The following is a 22,769-nucleotide window of genomic DNA, read 5'->3' on the forward strand; positions in this document are numbered from 1 at the left end:
GAGAGGAGAGGAGAGAGGAGAGGAGAGGAGAGAGGAGAGGAGAGAGGAGAGAGAAGGAAGAAGGTACCATGGGGTAGGTGGATCATGAGCATATGGTCATAAGGGATGGCCTGCTGGAGCAGGAGCGGCCCAAGAAGAACATGGCAAATGATAGTTCAGGATTATCAACAGGGAAATAGACGAAATAGCACAGAGGGTTGATATCTGCCCAGCTCTGGTGCTTTAAAGGATTATTATAAATATAAAGGCGTTGTATTTGGAAACTAAATAATTTAAGGTGGGGTAGAAACCAACAATTATTATTTAACACAACTGCCCAAACTTATTATGAGAAGCCGAAATTGAAGGCAGATGGGGTGGATCATGCCTATAATTCCAGTGCTTAGGATGCTAAGACAGGGGTTCAGCCTTGGCTACACAGCAAGTTCTAGGCTAGCCTGCCCTACATTATATATATATTGAAGGGAGAAAAAAAAATCTGGAGATACTGAGTGATAAAGCAGCATCTTTTCTCTAGAAAAGTCTAGGAGGCAGAGAAGACAGGAGTGACCCAGTGTGTGAAGTCTGGTGTGGTACCTACGTACTAAGTGACATGTGCTGTGGAAAGGCATCTGAAAGGTGGGGGTGGAGGTGCAGTAGTATGTATGCTTATGAGGAACATGTGTGTATTATCCTGGTAGAGGAAAGGGGACAACAGTATTACAGCAAAAGCAAGGTTCCCTGTGGAAAGCTTTTGGGGTTGCGTCTAGGAATTTGGCAGGAATTTGGTATCGGGCTGGGACAATGAAGTAGACTCAAGGCAGACAAGGAATGTATTGTGTTCCTTGTATCTGGACCATCCTGATAAACCCCTAGACACAGTGACCATGGGACTCTGTTTATTGCCTTGACTTTTGCCCTGCTTGTTCCTTGACTGTTTATTTGTGCTTTGTTTGTTCCTTGACTACTTTGTTTACACCTTAAAGACTGCCTGTATTCTTTGTATGTACCCAGAATGATATAAAAGCAGACTGAAAAAAATTAAACTCGGGCTGGTGAGATGGCTCAGCGGGTAAGAGCACCGACTGCTCTTCCAAAGGTCCTGAGTTCAAATCCCAGCAACCATATGGTGGTTCACAACCATCCGTAACAAGATCTGATGCCCTCTTCTGGAGTGTCTGAAGTCAGCTACAGTGTACTTACATATAATAAATAAATAAATCTTTAAAAAAAAATTAAACTCGCCATCAGCCTCAGAACTGGCTGGGGTCATGCTACAGTGTTGTCTAATTGTCTTTTTTCTTTTTTTATTTCTTTTTAATCCTCACTCCCGACCTGGAGCTAGCTTAGTTACTCCCCTGTCATGATGTCTAACTACATGACTTAACTGGAAGTGACAATGATATACAGCTCTCTCCCACGTGCTGTGAACCGCTCACAAACCCCACCTCTGCAGGCACTCTGTTCAGGGCACAGTGGTGTGGAAGTTGCATTCCTGTGCCCAGGTTGAAAGCACGGCTTTTGATTTTATCTTCACGGTACTGTTTGGTCTTCCAAGCATGAGTTAAAGCTGCTTAGGACTTATAACACTCGTTTCCTTACCCTAAGTGAGGTTAATAAGTAATAAACCCACCATTGTTCATTGTTTCGCTGTGAGGAATAATAATGATGGATTCTGGGCCAAAGTCTCCTGGAGACTATGAACCATTCTCCAAGTACCAGGAGATGTAACTTTTCATCCCTTCACTGCAGATCCTAGAGTCAGAGATTCTACTCCCTTCATAAACTTGGCCTCTACTATGTCCACTAGACAAGAAGAGCCAGTGAGATGGCTCAGTGGATAAAAGTGCCTGCCACCAAGCCTGAATGACTTGGGGTTAGTCTGGGGAAAAAGAGCTCCTGGAAGTTGACCTCTGACCTCCACACATATGGCTGTATATACACACACAAAATAACAAGCAATACAGTCATGCTGCCTAGTCTTATCATGTCAATTTGACACAAGCTAGAGTTTTCTGAGGCTAGCCTCTGTCTCCAAAGCACTGGAATTAACCGATGTACACCCGCACACATGTGCCACTCCCAAGCAAACTTTTTTTTTTTTTTTTTTTTTTTTTTGAGACAGGGTTTCTCTCTGTATCCCTGGATGTCCTGGAACTCGCTCCGTAGAACAAGCTGGTGTCCAGCTCAGAGATCTACCTGCCCCTGCTTCCTGAGTGCTGGGATGTTATATATAAAAGTGTGTGCCCCCTCCGCCAGACTATAATAAGCTCTTTTAAAAAGAGGGGTTAGAGCCACTTGTAAAACCACACACACATCATTATTTCAATTGTATTATAAAGTGGTGCATGCAGATAGTGAAATTGAGATTTTACAGGCAGATTTCTTTACTTGCAGTTTTTCTTCTGTTCGTGTCTGCTGGCTTGCTTGTTTTTTGAGATGAGATTTCGCTGTGCAGCCCTGGCTGTCCTGGAACGCACTCTGTAGGCCAGACTGGCCTCAAACTCAGAAATCTGCCTGCCTCTGCCTCCTGAGTGCTGGGATGAAAGGTGTGTGTCACTATGCCCCACTGTGATTTCTGTATATTTGCAAATTCACACAATTAAAAGGGAGAAGGGCGTACCTCTCATGCCAGGGGGGTTCCTCCGAGTGTGTTTGTTGTTGCAGATGTCCTGGATGTTCTGGACCACATCAGAACTCAGCCCGTGCTCCCTCATGATGGCCAACACCTTCCTGTCCATCAGGTTATGAGACCTGAGACAGTTGAGGTAACTGCAGTTGCCCCGGGTGAAGTGCTCACAGATGTGGAGTCTCTCACAGGGCTGCGGTTGCCCACAAATCTGTTTTCGGCCCTCTCCTTTGTAACTCTTGCATATCTAGAGGAGAAAGAAAGAAAGGTGATGTGGATCTGGCTGCCACACCCGGTAAGGGACGCACAGGTCCCCTTTCCATAAAAAGCAGGCGTGCCATGGGCAAACAACGCACACAACACCCAAGGCTGATGAGATGGATTCAGGTGGTGACACATTTGGGGATAGAAGAGTCCAAAGAATTAACAGACAATATCACAGGTATAATGGTGCATACCTGTAACCCAGTGTTCAGGAGGCCAAGGCAAAAAGGATCACAAATTCAGTACAGAAACCTTGCATTTAAAAGAAATGAGAGCAATGGTGGCACAAACCTTTAATCCCAGCACTTGGGAGGCAGAGGCAGGCAGATTTCTGAGTTTGAGGCCAGCTTGGTCTACAAAGTGAGTTCCAGGATAGCCAGGGCTACACAGAGAAACTGTCTCAAAAAACCAAAAAGAAAAGAAACTTAAGGGAGAAAAATAATGATGAATTTGATAATTCCTGGAAGAATCAAACTCACATGGCAAGCTATACGCAGGACATCATAAGGGAGCCCCAAAGAGGAAATCTAACTTGGATCTTAACTTACTCTACAGTTGAAAGGAAAACAAGCGTGTGTGTGCTATTTGCAACTTTGGGATTTTGTCATTTGTCTCTGACAGCCAGCATAGGACCTGTTCAAAGGATTTTGTATGTGAATAGTGGGAGAGAGGGAAGAAGAAATGGGGTTATGAACTCTTTATTAAAAAACAGATTGATTGATTGATTGATTGATTGATTATGTATACAGCGTTCTGCCTGCATGTATGGCAGAAGGCTGGAAGAGGGCACCATCACAGTTTAGATGACTATGAGTCACCACGTGGTTGCTGAGACTTGGTTGCTGGGACTTGAACTCAGGACCTCTTAACCTCTGAATCATCTCTCCAGCCTTCCTTGATCTCTCAAAAGGTCCACCTGCCTCTGCCTCCCAGGAACTGGGATAAAGGTGTGCACACCCCTCCCTACTTTGTTTTTGTTTGTAAGCTGGAATTAAAGGTGCACACCTCCGTGCTGCTCAGCCTTGCTTTCAGGTTTTTGGCACAAGGACTCATGTAGCACAGACTAGATTTCAACTCATCATCCTCCTTCCCTGACCTCCCAAGTGCTGGGATTGCAGGCACACACTGCAATAACCAACTCAGTAAGGACAGCCTTACCCACCATCTCTACTCCCTTGGGGGTCGAGTAGCAGGGTAAGATTCCTAACAGCAGCAAAAGCACAGCTATGGGGAGGGTATAGGGGACTTTGGGGATAGCATTTAAAATGTAAATGAAGTAAATACCTCATAAAAATTGGAAGAAAAAAAAGTACAGTTATGATGTAGCAATGAAATAATTTGATGGTGGGGGGGTCACCCACAACACAAGGAACTGCATTAAAGGGGCACCGCATTAGGAAGGTTCCAGGGTTCTAAACAAACACATGTGCACACAAAGCTCTCAGAGTTGGAGTAAAGACAGGGATGGTGCAATCAGGCCATGTGGCTGCAGGGCTGACAGAGGCCACTTCAAAGGTCAAGGCCCTAGAAGCAGCCGGACAACCTCACAGGTCCCAGTGACCTTCTAGTTTCTGTTTCCTTTTCCACAGCAGAAGGAAAATATTTGTTCTGTCTGCCTGCCTAACATCTGTTGGGAGGCAGAGTGACAAAGTATGAGACTGTATTGTATAAAGTAAGGAGTCTGAGGCAGGTGTCTGAGCCACTAGATGAAGAAAATGATTAGTCGTCAGCCTGGCCTTGCAGGCAGCTGAAAGACGAAGGTGTATGAACTGGGAATGAGTCTGGATGCAGAGACAAAGCCTGACTCCAGGAATAGCGACAGAGCCTCTAAAACCAGACTCCAGCACATAAGTGCTACCGAATCTAATTCTAGACCACAGTTCTTAAAGTGAGGTGCCTGGACCATAAGCATCACCTAGACACATAGTAGAAATCCAGGAGCTGACTTATAACACAGGCCCTGGGTTCAATTCCCAGTAGCAGGTACACCAAGCATAATAGTACGTGTCTACTACTATGAGCCCTCCAGAAGTGGAGAAAGTATGTTTGTTTGAGGCTAGCCTGGGCTACATAGGGTGCTTGTGTCTCTAATAAAACAAAACAAAGAGCAGGTGAGGTGGGGTGTACCTTTAAACCCAAGTAGGGAGGCAGAGGCAGGTGGATCTCTGTGTGTTCAAGCTACACAACGCCCTGCCTTCAGAGCTCAGTGGACACCTCAAAAATCACCTGTTGTGCCAGAGTTTTTAAATCCCCCCCCCCCAAATAATGGTCAATCCTCAAGAAATCTCCATTGGCTATCTCGTCTTATCTAACAGAACTCCGACCTTCTTGGCAGCTTCGTGTCTCTTCTACCCTTCCACCTCTTCCTGTGTTGCTCTGCCTTCCTGTCAGTCTTCCGCCGCTTGCAGTGTGACCGCCTTCCTTTGTGTCTTCTGCCCCTTTCGGCGTTGCTCCTGCTCCGTCTCCTGTTCTATGTGAAGCTGCTACTGACTTTGTATTGTGGATACACTCAGGGATTCTCCACTCAAGGCCTTTTATCGGGTCAGACATGGTCCTTTGAGCAACATCAACTGACTCTCCACTCTATAAGCCTATGCAAAGGAGACTTCATTATCTTCCATCCACTCTGTCTTTCCTCTAGTAATAGAAGTCCTAGACAGGCAGCCACTCCACCAGCGACTACGTTTCTCAGCCCCACTTGCAACTAATATGACCATGTGGGGCTGGTGAGATGGCTCAGCGGTTAAGAGCACCGGCTACTCTTCCAAAGGTCCTGAGTTCAAATCCCAGCAACCACATGGTGGCTCACAACTATCTGTAACAAAAATCTGATGCCCTCTCCTGGAGTGTCTGAAGATAGCTACAGTGTACACACATATAATAAATAAAATAAACAAATAAATTTAAAAAATCAGGGTAAAAAAAAAAACTAATATGACCATGTGATAAGCACTGGCCAATGAGATGTGAGCAGATGTGCCACACACAGTGTCCAGTTTTCTAAAGGGTGAACTGCTTGGTTTCAACTTCCCTTCTACAATCCCACTGACTAAAAAGTGGTGACCAGTAAGAAATCCCTGTACTAAGAGATGGAAGCCACATTCTGAAAACAACAGGGCTCATAACTCACTAACAAGAGTCTTGCAGCCAGGCAGTGGTGGCGCACGCCTTTAATCCCAGCACTTGGGAGGTAGAGGCAGGTGGATCTCTGAGTTCGGGGTCAGCCTGGTCTACAGAGTGAGTTCCAAGACAACCAGGGCTATACAGAGAAACCCTGTCTCAAAAAACAAAACAAATGAACAAAAACAAACAAACAAAAAACCCAACAACAACAAAAAAAAGAGTCTTGCAAAAAGGTGTTGAACCCTCTTCCCAAGCCTGTGGCATATCTGCCTGCCCACATCCATGCAGGACCCAGAGGCACCACACCTCTGTAACAGTCCACAGTAAACAGTTTAGGCTCTCTGGCCAGTCAGTCTCTGTTGCAACTACTCACCAGACCCCTGGAGGGGGAAAACAGCAACAGAAAATCTGGCTTGCACATAATACTCTTGCCTGGTGTTAAAAGTGAGAATCAGGACCTACCTCAGGCATGAAGAAAGGGTCGCTTTGGACCAGGAGGACCGCCAGCTCCTCTTGGTTAAGCCCGGAGAGCTCATGATTCTTCAGGACCTGGAAGTTCTGTTCTGAGAGAACATTGTGAGAATATTTGCAGAGGTTCCTGGAAGGAAGGAGGACAACTGTCAGTGTTTGCACGTCACAGAAGAAATGAGAAAGAAGACAGTCAGATTCACATGGCATGGAGGTAGAAAGAGGGCCGGGAGAGGGAAGGTAGGCATCTTGAGTTCTAAGCAGAGGGGGGGAAGAAAAGAGGACACAGAAGGAATTATTGGGGAGAAGAAAGGGTTTACTGGGCTGGAGAGATGGCCCAGCGGTTAAGAGCACCGGCTGCTCTTCCAGAGGTCCTGAGTTCAATTCCCAGCAACCACATGGTGGCTCACAACTATCTGTAATGGGATCTGATGTCATCCTCTGGTGTATCTAAAGACAGCTACAGTGTGCTTACATAAAATAAATAAATAAATCTTTAAAAAAAAAAAAAGAAGGGGGTACCAAGAGGGTGCAGGGGAGCAGGTAAGGGCCTTGGGAGAAGGGAACAAACAGGCAGGACAAGGAGATGTGAAAACGTCATACTGAAATCCATCATTCCATACACCAGCCTAAAAGACCAAGTCAACTTCAGTGGCAGAGCTCCTGCTTAGCATGTGTGAAGTAGATTTAAAAGAAAAAGTTCATTAAACTTTCACTCAGCAGGGATCAATGCTATACCCTGTGGTAATTAACACAGACTAATCAATTGTACAGAAAGAATACAATTTTATGAGGTACACTGGCCCAGGCAGATGACATATGGGTAAAGGTAAATGTTTGCCAACAGACCCGATGACCTCAGTTTGATTGCACATACACAAATGTATACTTTAAACAAACAAACAACAACAGGGTCTCACTAGATAGAGAAAATCAACCAGCCTGGAGCTTGTCATGAAGATCAGGCTGGTTTCAAACTCATGGTGATCTGCATGCCTCTGCCTAAGAGTAAAAAAAAGAAAAAGAGCCGGGCGTGGTGGCGCACGCCTTTAATCCCAGCACTCGGGAGGCAGAGACAGGCAGATTTCTGAGTTCGTGAGTTCGAGGCCAGCCTGCTCTACAGAGTGAGTTCCAGGACAGCCAGAGCTAAACAGAGAAACCCTGTCTTGAAAAACCAACCAAATAAATAAATAAGTAAATAAAAAGAAAAAAAGAAAAAAAAAGAAAAAGAAAATAAAGGTATAATAAATTAAAAAAAAAAAGTAGGGTATTTGGCACATACTATTAAATCCTGGTTTTGAGAAGCATAGATGGGAGGATTTTTGTGAGTTTGAAGCCAGCTTGGTCTACATAGCCAGTTCCAGGACAGCCAGGGCCAGAGACCACATCTCAAAAAACAAAAAACAAACAAAATAACCAAACAAACAAACAAAAACAAAGCCCCACAAATAAATAATAATAAAGATATACTTATCAAACAGCTAAACCAGAAGGAACATATTTTATTCTATTTTTAATTTTATTTATTCTAATTATTAATTTTTTGTTTTGTTTTGTTTTGTTTTTGAGACAGGGTTTCTCAGTGTAGCATTGGCTGTCCTAGAACTCATTCTGTAGACCAGGGTGGTCTCAAACTCAGAAATCCACCCACCTCTTGCTGAGTGCTTGGACTAAAGGCACACGCCACCACTGTCTGACATTCTTTTTTGGTTGTTTGTTTGTTTGTTTTTTCGAGTCAGGGTTTCTCTGTATAGCCCTGGCTGTCCTGGAACTCACTCTATAGACCAGGCTGGCCTCGAACTCAAGGATCCACCTGCCTCTGCCTCCCAAGTGCTGGGATTAAAGGCGTGCGCCACCACTGCTTGGCCAGGCATTCTTTACAAATGCTATCCATGTACACATAGTGTCTGACCTCACTGTTGTAGACTTTGTTTGCAGATAGCTGTGAAAGGAGAAAAAAAACCTGGCAACAGAGTGGGAAGCAACCTGTTCAGAAACCATTGCCCACTGAGGAAGTCACTAAGGCCTGGAGCTCACTAACCAGCCAACTCAGTCACTTCTAAGTCAGTAACAAAGCCAGTCTCAAAAAATAAGGTGGACAGCTCCCGAGGAGCGATGCCCTACAGGAATATGTGTAGTTGCACACATAGACACACACACACACTCACACAGTCACTTTCAGGAATGTTATCAGAGCCTCCAGAATTGCCTTCAAATGTAACCAAACCTTTAAGAAAGAAATTACAGACTACAGCCCTGTTGGCTACTTACTAGCTGAGTCCTTGAATCCAGCCAGCCCTCCCAGGCACTTTGTTTTTGCTTCAAGGAAAGGTGCCGGTGGTTGACAACCTCCATCCTCATCATTTTCCCAGACAGGCCCTTTCCACTTTCCCCGGCGCTAGCTAACCTTGGCTTCCAGTGTTCCTGGTGCTCTGTGATAAGGCTGACCTCGGCTTGTCTAACGTTTGGCCTTTGGCTCTGTGGTTTCAGATAACTGCTCCCACCAGTCTCTACCACTGAGAACCCTCAGCATCTGGGCCAAAAATTCAACCTTATCGCCTCCTCCCTGAGTCCACGGGAGAGGATCTGAAGAGACTGTGACAGCAGAAAAAGCTTCAGAAGGTAAGCTCTTCTGGTCTCAGCCCAAAGTAGAAACTCCCCCTGTGCCCCCACATCCTGTTACAGCTCTGCCAGATGTGTATGTAGGAGGTCTCCTTACCTTGCCCCTCACAGCATCTCATTCCACTGTCCCCAGAGTCATTGCCATTAAGGGTCTTGTTACAGATCAGGAAACAACCCAACTGAAGCACTTGCCCAGGGCCAGCAAGGTGGCTGGCTCAGTGGGTAAAGCCATCGGCTCACATACTCCCACAAACAGGCAGGTTCCAACCCCTGACTGAGAGACTGACAACTATTAGTCAAAAAGAGTAGGGGACCTTTTGGGTCTAGCCCAGACAACCTGACCACAGAGCTACACCAATGGGGCTCCCTCTACCTGGAAGCCCACTCGAGGCATGGACATCTAATAAAAGAGTCAGGTTGAGCTGTCCGTTGTCCGTGATGCTGTCCTTCTATGGCTCTGGTTTACTTTCATTTCTCATCTCCATCTTGAGGCAAGCATCTACCTCCCTGATCTCCGGGCTTCACCTCGACCCCAGCTTGTGTCTGTTACGTCTTCTAGTCTGGATGTGGTTGGTGCCCCATCCCTAGCAGGTCTTGCTGTTTCCCTGTGGGCTCCAGGGGTCCCCTCAGCTGCTTCTTACAGGATTTTATCTTGGCCCTCATTTCAGCACATTTCTCAGCCACCAAGGCGGGGCAGTTTGCACTTGCTGTCTGAAGAAAAACAGAAACTAACGTCTCTCACATGTTTCCTAACCTGGATTAGCAATCACAATGACCCTGATGTGGGCAACTGAGGGCCAATAACTGAAAGCTAACTAACTGGTGATGCAGATAGGAGGAAGACAAGATCGGTTAAGTCAAACCTCAAAAACAAGAGAGGTGGGGGTTGGGGGGGGGAAATCTGTCTAATCTGCAAAACCGAAAACACGTAGATCAGAAACTTACAAACGAAAAACGTAGGGATGTTAGAAGCCATTGTTCCTAACTACTAACTGCAAAACTGGATGCTGAATAAAAGCAGACGGGGGTTATAAAGGATTAAGAGCAGTAAGGCAAAAACCTACTGTGCCCTTGCTGGGAGGAGACAGGTGCAGCTCCTCGGTCTAACTGGTCTAACTAGAGCTAAGGCCGAAGCTTCCTTCCACACTTTCCTCTCACCATTCTCTGCCCTAGCCTAAGAGCCTACCCACACTTAGCTGAAGCCCAGAACTGGGATCAAAGTCTCCCAGAGTCTCTCAAAGTGTTCCTCTGACCAGAATCCACATGGAAGTAATCAGAAATGCAAGCTCTGGGTCCCATCCCAGACCTGCCAGCTTATTCCAGTTTGTACCACGCAAAAGAATCAATCATCTAGATCCAGAGGGTATTTTGGACGACTGAGGGACGGCTGGCCCCGAGCCATTTCTCAGATAGTTGTGTCTGAAGGTAGGGGGCGGGAAGGGTCAGACACTGAAACTAGTCCTAGTCCCCCCCCCCCCAACAGGAGACAATAGTTCCTTCAGAGAGAGTTGATTCAGAGAGCTCAGGTACCCCCCTGCTCCCGTCCTGGCTGAAAAGGAGCCTGCATACAAGCCTGCATGAATCGCCCAGACAGTGCAAACATTTGCAGAAACAAAGCAAGTAAACAGCTCACGTCATAGGAAATGATAACTTTGAAAAGGAAGCAAAGATGGCTGTGAGAGAGGCCAGGAGCGTGCCTCAGGCCTCAAGCCTAAGAATAAGTCCTCCTACTCCTTCTCCGTTCTACCCACAGAACAAAAGTTTGCTTTAACCCATGCAGTCCACGCTCTCCCCAGCTGAGGGGCACGGCCTAAAACACTCTAGCCTGGAAAGTGGTTCTTACTGCAGGCCACACCATCAGCTGAGGAGTGCTTAGAAATGCCTGACTCCAGCCACATCTGCTATGAGATCCCCGAGCCATTCCAAGGCATTTTCTGGGGCCAAGACTTGAAGGTCCTCGGGCTCTTCACATTCAGTCCTGGATGAGGCTCCTGAACTGGGTGATCTCCTCCCAGCTGCCACTGGTCAGTAAACACGGGGCAGCTGCTCAGTAGATCAGAGTAAACACAAACCTAAGAGCCTCTGTCTTTGATGGTAACTATATCAAAATATTCTTTCCTTCTCCCTCTAACTCTCATGTTTCCCCCATAACCTATGGGGTTGATAAACATGAGAGAGAGTTGATTTGCACAGAGACAGGAAATAGTGCGTCAAAATACAAGCTAGGTAGAAAAGGGACCAGGATGTGTGAAAGATATTATCTAGACGTTGAGAATAAAATGCTAGCAATCAAAAACAACCCTAGTAAAGTATTGTTTTAAAAACACAGGACTCCTGTTCTCTTTGTATGTGTGATGTCCAAGGTTACACAGCCAGGTCATGAGAGGGTAAGGATGGGTCACTAAATTTGCACCACTTGATAGAATGGAGTCCAAAAAAGAACAGATCACACAAGCAAGGATGTGCAGAGAGGCAAAGAATGGGGTTTGAAAGCTCTGCTCACACACGCCCAGTGCAAGGGGAGCTCGGTCCACTGCTACATCAAGGAGTTTCCCACTGAAGGTGAGAGTGGAGGGAGGTGAGAGACAGAGTGAGACAAACTGGTACCAATTGGATCTTGTTGGGACTTGGAAAAATCCCCTCCCCCAGGCCATGTCCGTCCTGGAGGTGCAGCCCACTTGCCTAATGTGTGAGGACTGAGTTCAAACCCCTCTTCAAAAAACAAACAGAACCCTCAAAATCTCCATACCTAAATCAGAGCCGACCTAAATCTTTAAAAGTCTGGGGCTGGAGAGGCAGCTCAGCAGTTGACAGTACCTCTTACTCTCACGGAGGACCCCAATCTGGTTCCTAGCATCCACATCGAGCAGCTCAAAAAAACTACCTGATGCCGGGCACTGGTGGCACACGCCTTTAATCCCAGCACTTGGGAGGCAGAGGCGGGTGGATTTCTGAGTTCGAGGCCAGCCTGGTCTACAGAGTGAGTTCCAGGACAGCCAGGGCTTTACAGAGAAACCCTGTCTCGAAAAAAAAAAAAAAATTTAAAAAAGGGGGGGGGGGGCTGGAGAGATGGCTCAACGCTCAGCGGTTAAGAGCACTGACTGCTCTTCTGGAGGTCCTGAGTTCAAATCCCAGCAACCACATGGTGGTTCACGACCATCCGTAATGAGATCTGATGCCCTCTTCTGGTGTGTCTGAAGACAGCTCTAGTGTACTTACATATAATAAATAAATAAATCTTAAAAAACAAAAACAAAAACAAAAACAAAAAACTACCTGTATCTCCTGTTCAGGGGTATCCAATACCTTCTGGACTCTGTGGGCACTTGCATGCATGTGGTGCAACATACATGCAGGCAGATACACAAATGGTGTATGTGTATATGTGTGTGTGTGTGTGTGTGTGTGTGTGATGCAGCAAAGCTGGGGACTTCCTTTCCTAAGCCTACATCAGGACTAAGAAAAGGCACAGGGAGCAGAAGTGAGCTGGGCTATTGCCAAGATATTGATGATCCTCTGGAGAAGGCCTAAGCCAAGTGGTTTCCAGCCCTGTTGTGTGTCTCTCCTCTCCATCCACACTTCCCAACATAAATGTCTTTCAAAGTCTAGATAAATATTAAAATAGGAAAGTTAACGAGTAAGATAACTGCGTGAGGATTCTATCTTCCTGAGAGGTGCAGAAAGTGTGCCCTCAGTAAATATCTGTTGACAGCTGCCTTGAAGGCCAAAGGTTTCCTTAAATGTCTCCTGGCTGTGTCATACTAAAGTAAAAGGCAGCCTGGTGGTGGTGGAGGTGACGGTGGCTGCTGATCGCTGTGAGTTCGAGGCCAGCCCGCTCTAAAAACTGAGTTCCGGGGTAGCCAGGACTGTTATTAACACACAGAGAAGCCCTGTCTCGAAACAAACAAACAAACAAACAAACAAAAAAATACAAAACAAGCAAACAAGGGGGAAAAAAAGGATTTGTAATTATTGTTTATAGTACTTATATGGGGTTTCCGGGTTTCATTTTCGTAGAATGTTATCAACACTGAATGTCAACTTTGACTGAAGTAAAATAAAAAACATGAAGAGAACCTGAAAGAGAACAGATTCCAAAATGATTCTTCTGGCTTGCAAGCTGCCTGGTCACCAGGTTGCAGGAAATAGCAAGTAAGCCTTTAAGGCCCAGGGACCCGGGTCTACTGAGACCTTCCTCCCCAGGAGGGGCCGCTCTGCTCCCGGATAAATACAGCCAAACTAAGTCTCACTTGCTCAGCTGAAACGCTGAAAACACGGTGCCTGAAAGGAGCAGGCCCCAGGGGCCACACCCCTCACGAGGATGCTTCCAGAGGAAAAGGTCCAGAAGAGATAAAGCCATACAGAGTAGGAGGAAGGAGGTCAGAGGTGGCCAGAAGACAGGGCAGAAAAGCGTCACCGTGAGGCAATTCTTTAGCAGATTCTTTTGAGAGGCCATGAATGTTCTTACTGATGCAAATAAATAAATAATAAAAACAGACCTAGCTATTTAAAAAAAAAACCATAAAACAAAGACAATTGCAAACAAAAAACAAATCCCATGAGCTGGGCATAGAGGCTCAGGTCTTCAATCCCAGCACTGGGTAGGCAGAGTCAAGCTGATCTGAGTTGGAGGCTAGCCAATGCTTCGAAGAACATCACTGTCTCAAAAAAAAAAAAAAAAAAAAAACAAAACAAAAAAAAAAAAAAAAAAAAAAAAAAACCCAACCAACCAACAAACAAAAGGAATACTATGCTAGAAGGACCAAAAAAAAAAAAAAAAAATGCTAACAAAATGCATCAAGTCCAACAGCATTCAAAAATGAGTGATTCTGAGTGATTCAGAAAGCCATCCTCAGCTACATCGAGAGTGAAGGCCAGCCTAGGCTACGAGAGTTTTCATTCATAAAGAAATAAATAAGTTAATTAAACGAGTAAATAACTAAGTAAATGAATCAAAAAGCCAGTGGGGTACAGTGTTACATTCCCTTCAGCAGCACAAATTCCAAAGAGCTGAGACCACTTGATCAAGACACAAAGCAAGGACTCGTCTTAGAAAGCGGAGTATAACTTGCCCAACACTCTATTTTTTTCTTTGAGACAGCATCTCACAGTATAGCCCTGTCTGACGGAGATCTTGCTATGTAGACCAGGCTGGCCTCAAGCTCAGAGATTAGCTGGTATTAAAGGAATGGTCTATCAGACCCAGCTCCACAAACACTCTTTAGAATTTCACATTGTCCTCTCCTAAAACTTTAAGTTTGGAAACTCCATTATTATGGCTTCTATAGGGAAGGCGCACACAAGGAAACAGAATCAAAATAATGAAAGACCATGATTTAGTGACAATTCTTTTTAAAGTCTCGATTTTAATGAATATATGAGCTGTGTATACAAAAGAAAGCTTTATGCCTGGATAAATCAGAATAGTCCCCCTCTAACATTTATGGGGGCTACAGCAAAGCTGAGAATGAAGGTTTGTATGAAAATAAATGCCTGTACATTTAACAGGACTAAGTCAAGCTAAGAATCTCTTGTGTTCTTTCCTACTGTTGTCACAAATATTGGCCCATAATGAGCAGGACAGTCAGCTACGAACTTAGAATTCTCAAACTGCTTGGTCTCAGAGTGGAAGGCAGTAGCCCTGGTTCCCAGCTCCAGTTCACCAGTGTCTTCTTTCCTTCTGCTCTCCCTACACCCGCAGAACTGATAGCCTGAGGTAGTGGATGCCTCAGACTGAATAAGGCATCCCCTTCCACACGTCGGAAGGCCCAGGATGCACATACAGAGTCTAAAACTATGAATGATACGCCTATGGGCCCAAGGTATCCAAGCATGGAAGGTTCAGGCTTGGGGAAGGGGGTGGGTGGTGCAGGCTTGAAACGGGCATCATTCTTTGGTACCATGTAGTTTTTTAAAAAGTGGATATGGGTACAACTTGGCAGAGACCAGAACCAAGTCCCATGAAACCAGAGCAAGAGAAGCACCACGTTGTGTGAAGGAGAGAAAAGAGAATGAAGAAGAGCCATCCTGAGAGGCCGATTCTCAGGACCTCCCCAAAGCAGAAATCCACATTAAATTCCTTCTGTAAAAGGCACAGCATTTGCCTGTAGCCAAGGCACACCCTTCCAAGTATCTCCCTGAGATTACTTAGGATACCTAATACAATGGAAATGCTATGTAAATATTTGCCCTCCTGGACTGTCTGGAGAACAATGATGCAGTATGACCCAAGCCTTTCCCCCTCTGAATATTTTCCATCAGAAGTTGGTTGAATCCACTGATGGGGAGTTTACAAACACCCTAACCTTTGTTTGTTTGTTTGTTTGTTTGTTTTCGAGACAGGGTTTCTCTGTGTAGCCTTGGCTGTCCTGGAACTCACTCTGTAGACCAGGCTGGCCTTAGAAATCCGCCTGCCTCTCCCTCCCAAGTGCTGGAACTAAAGGCGTGCACCTCCGTCACCTAGCTCTAGATCCCAAATTTCTTATTTCTTATTGGCGTGCACTAGTGTGTAAAGTACATACCAAAGCGAGGGTATAAAAACCAGAGGACAATTTTGTGAATTCGATTTTCTTCTCCCATCTTTCTGTGGATTCTGTGAAATGAACTCAAGGCACCAGGTTTTAGCAAGACAAGCACTCCCCTCCCCCACTCCCATAAGCCTTCTCATAGGCCCCACACCTACCCTAAGGGTCAGCACCCAGTACCATAAAAACAGGAAATAGCCCAGAGAAAACACCCACATAGACAGAAACCATAGTAACACAATGACCTAAGGACAGTAGGTTCCAGCACGCCCAACAGAAATCATGCAGCCATTCAATCGCAAGGGGAATTGATTTACCAAAGGCCTCTCATCATGGAGCTTCTAGACAATTGAGATGCTAAAGTCCTGCAAATAGGGGTTGCCTGGATACCTTTACAAGCTAAGGTGGCTTTCAGCAAAAAATTAAAGACCCCTATGCCAGTTTCATCTGATCAAGATGAGATTTTTGTTTTAGGCTTATTTATCTTTATTTTTATCTACAAGTGGTTTGTCTACTTGTATGTAATTGAACCCCATGGATTCCTGGTGCCGGTGGAGGCCAGAAGAGTGTGTCAGATCCCATAAAACTGGAGTTACAGATGGTTTTGAGCTGCCATGTGGATGCTGGAAATAGATCAAGAGCAGAAAAGTGCTTTTAACTGCTGAGCCACCTCACCTTTACAAGGTTTGGTGTGATGATGTATGACTGTAATCCTAGACCCAAGAGGTTGAAACAGGGGGATTTTCTTGAGTTTGAAGCAAGCTTGCACTACCTAGGAAGGCTCTGTCTCACAAAACCAAAAGAAAAAAGGAGAACCCAGTTCGCATAACTGTGTGCCTCCTCTGTGCTTTATGAACATATGTAACCCCCTACACACATTGTACACCTACACACACAGACACAACAACAACAATAATGTTAAAATGTCTTTTCAAGGGGAAGGACTTGCGCTTCTTCTCCGGAGCTGTGGTGAAGACTCAATTGTCATTATCTCGGGCTTAAGGTGTAATTAGCGTCTGCTTTACTCCTAGGACTTGAATTTCAGGTTTGGAAATATCAATATCATGTGAGCAAAGTAAACACAAGTGTCCCGACTTGAGTGCCCAAACAAGAATACACCCCACCTACCCAGGAAAGTCATGTTGTCAACTAAAATGAACGCCGAGGCAGGAGAATGTCTATCTATAAAAAGAAGCACTACAGGGAAAGTATTTATAAACAAAACTCAGATTCCACTACAACGTGCACACAATACATCATTTGTGGATATTAGCAGGTTAACTGATCCCATTAACCAGTGAGCCAAGAGAAAGCTATTAATGCATGACAAATTTTAGTAGACAAAATTCTGTTAAGAGTTGTTAAAGGGGGGCTGGAGAGATGGCTCAGTGATTAAGAGCACTGACTGCTCTTCCGAAGGTCCTGAGTTCAGATCCCAGCAACTACATGGTGGCTCACAACCATCTATAATGGGATCCAATGCCCTAAGACAGCTACAGTGTACTTACATATAATAAATAAATCTTTTTTTGTTTGTTTTTTCGAGACAGGGTTTCTCTGTATAGCCTTGGCTGTCCTGGAACTCACTTTGTAGACCAGACTGGCCTCAAACTCAGAAATCTGCCTGCCTCTGCCTCATAAATCTTTTAAAAAGAGTTGCTAAACAGAAAATACCACAAAAACCTTTTTAAAAAATGTTTTCTTAGGCCCTGAGGAGATGGTCCTGTGGTTGAGATCACTGACTGCTTCCCCTGAGGATGCAGGTTTAATTTAATTCCCAACACTCCACTGTGGCTCATAGCTACTTGGGGCTACAGTTGCAGGGGGTCTGCCTGACACTTTCTCCCACCCTCCAAGGATAGCAGGCATGAAAGATGGTGCATGTGCAGGCAAAACACCCATACACATTAAAAAATAAACCCACTCTGGCCAGGTATAGTGGTACATTTGTTTATTCCTCATACCACACAGTGGAGACAGAGGCAGGGGCATCTGTCAGTCTGAGGCCAGCCCCAAGTTCCAGACCACTGAAGCCACCCAATGAGACTAAAAATAACTAAATAATTCTCTGGAGTATCTATCTAAACTTGAGCTGATAAAATAATCCCTCTATCATATATGATCTTTGAAAATATGGAAATGTGTGGTTTCAAAGCAGTTAAAATGGTTGTTTCAAACCGGACAAAAATCATCACAATAACAAAATTCAAGCTAAAAATTCTACACATGTTGTGTGCAACAAACTTAAATGACATTTCTAAAAAACATATTGGATACATATCAAAGTAATTATGGCTTATGTCTATATGTCTTATCCTGAAAATGCAAGTTAGATTACTAAGGCAATTGGGAGAATTTGAATACTATATTAATTGAGAGTAAAATAATGGTGGGGGTTTGAGGATATAGTTGCACTAGTAGAGTGCTTCCTAGCGTGCAAGAGGTCTGGGTTCCATCGGCATCACCCCCCAGAAACCTAGGATGGTTGGTTGTGCCAAGCATGTAATCCCAGCATTTGGGTAGAGGACCAAAATTTCTGGGTCATTCCTGGCCTAATGAGAGTTCTAAACCAGCCTGGATTACAACAAGACCCTATGTCAAAGAAGAAAGGGAGGGAGAGGGAGAGGGAGAGGGAGAGGGAGAGGGAGGAGGGGGAGAGGGAGGGAAGGAGAGGGAGGAGAGGGAGAGGGAGAGGGAGAGGGAGGAGAGGGAGGAGAGGGAGGGGGAGGGAGGGGGAGAGGTGATCATTGTACAGTGAGAATATTGATAAATACTTACTTGTTAAGAGATACTGAGCTGGGCATGGTGGCGCACGCCTTTAATCCCAGCACTTGGGAGGCAGAGGCAGGTGGATTTCTGAGTTGGAGGCCAGCCTGGTCTACAGAGTGAGTTCCTGGACAGCCAGAACTACACAGAGAAACCAAAACAAACAAACAAACAAACAAACAAACAAAAAAACACTGGAATTTGGGGACAGAGATGGAGAATACACGGCACAGGGCAGACAGACGGCATTTTGAAAACTATTGAACCAAAATCCAAAATGTTGGGTACACGGAGACTCAGCAGTCTCCCCTGTCCACTTTTTAATACGCTGAGAACTGTAGAATGACACCGAAACTTTCACAACAAAAAGCCAACACTTAGTGAAGAAATTCTCAGAACAAGTAATAATAGGAAAAAAAAAAAAGAATCAGAAAGCGTGCTAATATCACTGTCAGCGCTCAGTACAGCAATAGAATGTTCCTTCCTTCTCTGCCTCAAACCACTTCCCTTCCTTCCTACTGGGGCCACTTCTTCAGTTGCAAGCAACTTAGATGGCTTCTTCTAAGCCCAACTTCCTGTAACTCAGAAAGGCTTTCAAGCTGTTGCATCATAACATTAAATAAAGGGGCACACGGAAGCATTCCTTCAAATATTTAACGTTAAATGAGTTCTTGTTCCAAACAATTAGCAATTAAAATAAATATTGCTCCATCCATTTAAAACGCTCATCCTTTGTATGTTTTGATACACACATCTCAGAAGTGTATTCTGGACGTGAGTGACTGGAGTTTTTTTGTTTGTTTGTTTGCTTGTTTTTCTCGTAAATAAATGGATGATTAAAAAACGTTTGATGATCACGCTGTTTCCAAAACAGAGCAACACTCACAGTTTTTAAGACTCAACGAAGTATAGAAGATACTCTCCACAGAAAGAAGCATGAGCCTGGCTGCACAGACCTGTAATCTCAGCTCTTGCCAGGGAGCCACAGGAGGAACCAAGCTAAAGGCTAACTGCAGGAATTCAAGGCCAGACACCGCAAGTCGGTGAAACTCTGGCTCCAGTAGCGGAGCGGAGCGCTTGCCTAAGATGCAGGAGGTCCTCGGTCCAATCTTTAGTACGACCACCACCAACCACAACAAAAGCTTGGAAACACGATAGCCTAGAAGAACCAACCATTCATTACTTCTGCAACACTCGAATGTGAGCCCTGGAAGAGGAAAGGGCAGAGGGATTAGAAATTATATAAACCGGCGGCGTGAAGCCGGGGATAAGGTTGGAGAGCTTGTTTGGAGGGAGTTTGGCCTTATGTGAGCGAGACTCTGGTTCCTCAGACCCTGGATGGAGACGCTGGATTCGTAGCAGGCCTGCACAGGTTATGTGTTTGGAAATCATCTGGGTAGATAAGACAGGTGAACCCAAGCGAGTGAGTGATCCTTGTCTTGGAGAAATTTGGAAGACAGCGAAATAAAAGGGCTTGATCCAAGCCTTGGGAATTTAAGAAGAAAGGAGGAGGAGGAGGAGGAGGAGGAGGAGGAAAGAAGAAGGAAGAAGAAGAAAATAGACCAAGTAGGAACAGAAGCAGCTGTCTGAGAAGTTAAGCCACATTATTTCATGCAATTTGAGAGAGTGGGTCAGTCGCAAGAAGGGGGGAGGGTGTCACTGTACAGGCCACCACGAAGACTAGGAAGAAGGCTGAGAGGCCACTACACCAGGTGGCTCAGCCAGTCGCTAGATGAGAGACAAGGAGTGAAGGGTCACAGCGATCCGGGAGTTGGTGCACCCGAGACACAGGAGACTGGGCAGCATGGCTAGGATTCTGGGGCGATCGCAACACCAGAGTAGCAAGAAGGAAAAGGTGTGCCTGCAACTTCTTCAAACACTGGTTGGTCCAAAAGTACTTTAATTAGGATTCTGGTGGGCGGTGAAAAGGGTAGAGAGGCAGCCTTGTCCACCTCTCCAATAGCGCTTTGGTTACCGGTTTCTCAACCTGGGGTTCGAACTTCACAGGAGTCGAATATGACCATTGGTAAACACTGGTACTTGCATTACATTTCATAACAGTAGCAAAATTACAGTTACGGAGTAGTAACGAAAATAATTTTATGGTTGAGGGTCACAAACCTGAGGAACTGTATGTATTAAAGGGTCGCAGCTTTAGGAAGGCTGAGAACCACTGGTCTAGAGATTAGGAGGGATAGAGGGAGAAGGGGTTTGCAGCCGAGTGAGCAATATCCACCGGGTTCCCGCCTCCCCTAGGAAGCTGCCCGGCGGCGACGGGCCAGGCAATTAGAGAACCTTCCCCATCCCCGCGGCACTCACCGCTGGGACTGTGCATAGTGGCACCTGCCGAGCAGATTAAGCTTGCAGAGGTGCAGGCTGTCGCAGGGTCTCTGGCAGTACTTGCGACGGCAGACGCGGGCTCGGGTAGTAGCCACCACCGACCGAGTGATCCCGGCCTGGTCTCCAGTCTCCAATAACACAAAGCGGTCGGGCCCCGCTGTCTTCAGCAGCTCGTAGAGTTGCGCCTCGGGGAGACTGATCTCACCCAGCAGTTCCTCCAGGGTCATGCGGCCCCCGTGAGCGCACAGGATCTTGGTGATGAAACAGAATACCTCGGGATCCGTCATGGCGCGCTATGGCTGGCGCTGCTCCGGCCGCTGCGCGGGACTCGGCTTCACGGAGAATCGAAACTTACGCGCGGCCCCAGGGGCGGACGCGGGCGGTGCCGCTCGCAGAGCAGAGCGGTTTCGCTTTCCAACTCCGGCGGTGGTGTCGCGAGGCCCGATCTCGCCAACCCCTGTCCTGGGGTCAGATTTAAAGTCAGCCCGCGCGGGAGAGCGAATGGGAAGCAAGCGACGTTACGCGGGCAGGTCCACCGCGGCGCGGCACCCTCGGTTCCAGGCTAGACGTGAGGTCCCCCGAGCTCCGGACTGCAAGGCTGCTACCAGGAAGAGAGGAAGTAAGGACGTTCCTGAGGCTCGGGTGGAGTTTTGATGAGCCTGAGGCGAGTGACGCATCCTGGGGGGCCCATTGGAGGCGTCCTCAAATCAGCCCCACCCAGCCCCGGAAAGAGCAGACCTGGTGAGCGCTTCCTGTAAGCCGGACGCTCCGCCGAGTGTCGTCAACGCTAGCCATCACCTTAGGACATGGATATTATCCGAACTCCGCACTTGAGGAAATAACTTGAAGGAACAGGTGGAGCTCGGATGACCGAGGTTCTCGAGAGTTTGTTTCCGGGCCTGATCGCGCGGCACCCGATCTAGGATTACGCACTTTCTACGCAGTGCCGAGCCCCTCTTAGAGGGCTGTGATTGTCACTCTCCCTGGATTCTTAAGTAGCCTTCTCCAGAGCTATTTGAAGACCCACCCTTTGATCCTTTCTGGCCTTGCTAACTTAAAATCTCCAATTTTGGTGCCCCAAACCAATAGCTTAGAGTCTTCAGATTTTCCCCTCCCCCTCCGCCTTAGCATGAAGATAATTTTTAAAGTAAACCCGTACCTTACCTTTGAGTTACTGTAGAGTCAGAAAGAAATATTAACTAGATTTCCCTTTGAGGAAAGCAAAGGCTGATGAAATTATAGAGCCATCGGTGTCCCCCAGGGAGCTTTCTGGAAGATTCAGCTGCTCCAGGCCATTAGCATAAAAAAAAGTTCCGCGTGTCCTTCCAGACTCTGTAGTGAAACACACACACACACACACACACACACACACACGCATACACACACAAACCTTGTACGCTCTTCGGCCTCCTCCCCTTGTTAAATTGTGACTTTAAAACTTTTCTTTTGCACAGTTGTGTTTTGTTTGTCTCATCTGTATTCTCAGCTAATTTGCAGGCCCTTAAACACTAGACCCAAATTAGAAAAAGAAAAGGGCTTTCCTATCAGCACTCCGAAATGAAATGAATGGAGCGCTCACCCATCAGATGGGAACTAAACCTTTCTTTAAAATCTGCAGGCACGGTGCAGGAATAGAAGTGTGAGCAGCGATGCTTTCGAACTTCACAAGAGGGAGGCGCGAGTGACCCCACCCAGTCAGACAAACACACACTCACAAACACACACTAAAATAATATTAAAAGCTTGGCGTGGTGACGGCATGCCGGTAATATCAGCACTTGTGAGACTGGGGCAAAGGGATTCTTGACCAGGAAGATAATTCAGCAGGTAAAGGCGCCAGTCGCTAAAGCACGGGACACTAATTTGACCCCCAGAACTTCCCTACGTGCTGCGAGAGTTTACTCTTGCAAGTTGTCCTCTGACCTCCACCACACTTTTTCTCTCTCCCTCCCTTCTTACTCCTCCCCCTCTCTCTCAATAAGTGTAATTTAAAATTTAAAAACAAATTCATAAGAAATAAAGTCTTTCAAATTCTTCAGAAACCCGAATGAGAA

At 46.0% G+C, this 22,769-nt stretch overlaps 1 protein-coding gene across 1 annotated transcript in view; it reads right to left on the bottom strand.

Moving 5' to 3' along the window:
* The window catches only part of Zc3hav1 (zinc finger CCCH-type containing, antiviral 1), a 51,298-nt gene extending 29,370 nt beyond the window's left edge, over positions 1–21,928 (bottom strand). Inside the window, exons 1-4 of the mRNA XM_021191417.2 lie at positions 21,880–21,928; positions 20,695–21,313; positions 6,458–6,593; positions 2,603–2,855 (exon numbers count right to left, since the gene is read on the bottom strand). Of these exons, the coding sequence (XP_021047076.1) occupies positions 2,603–2,855; positions 6,458–6,593; positions 20,695–21,002 (697 nt within the window). The 5' untranslated portion in view covers positions 21,003–21,313; positions 21,880–21,928. The remainder of the gene's footprint in view (positions 1–2,602; positions 2,856–6,457; positions 6,594–20,694; positions 21,314–21,879) is intronic.
* Positions 21,929–22,769: the final 841 nt, after the last annotated feature.

This window comes from Mus pahari, chromosome 2 (assembly GCF_900095145.1).
Source record: "Mus pahari chromosome 2, PAHARI_EIJ_v1.1, whole genome shotgun sequence".
Classification (NCBI taxonomy): Eukaryota; Metazoa; Chordata; class Mammalia; order Rodentia; family Muridae; genus Mus; species Mus pahari.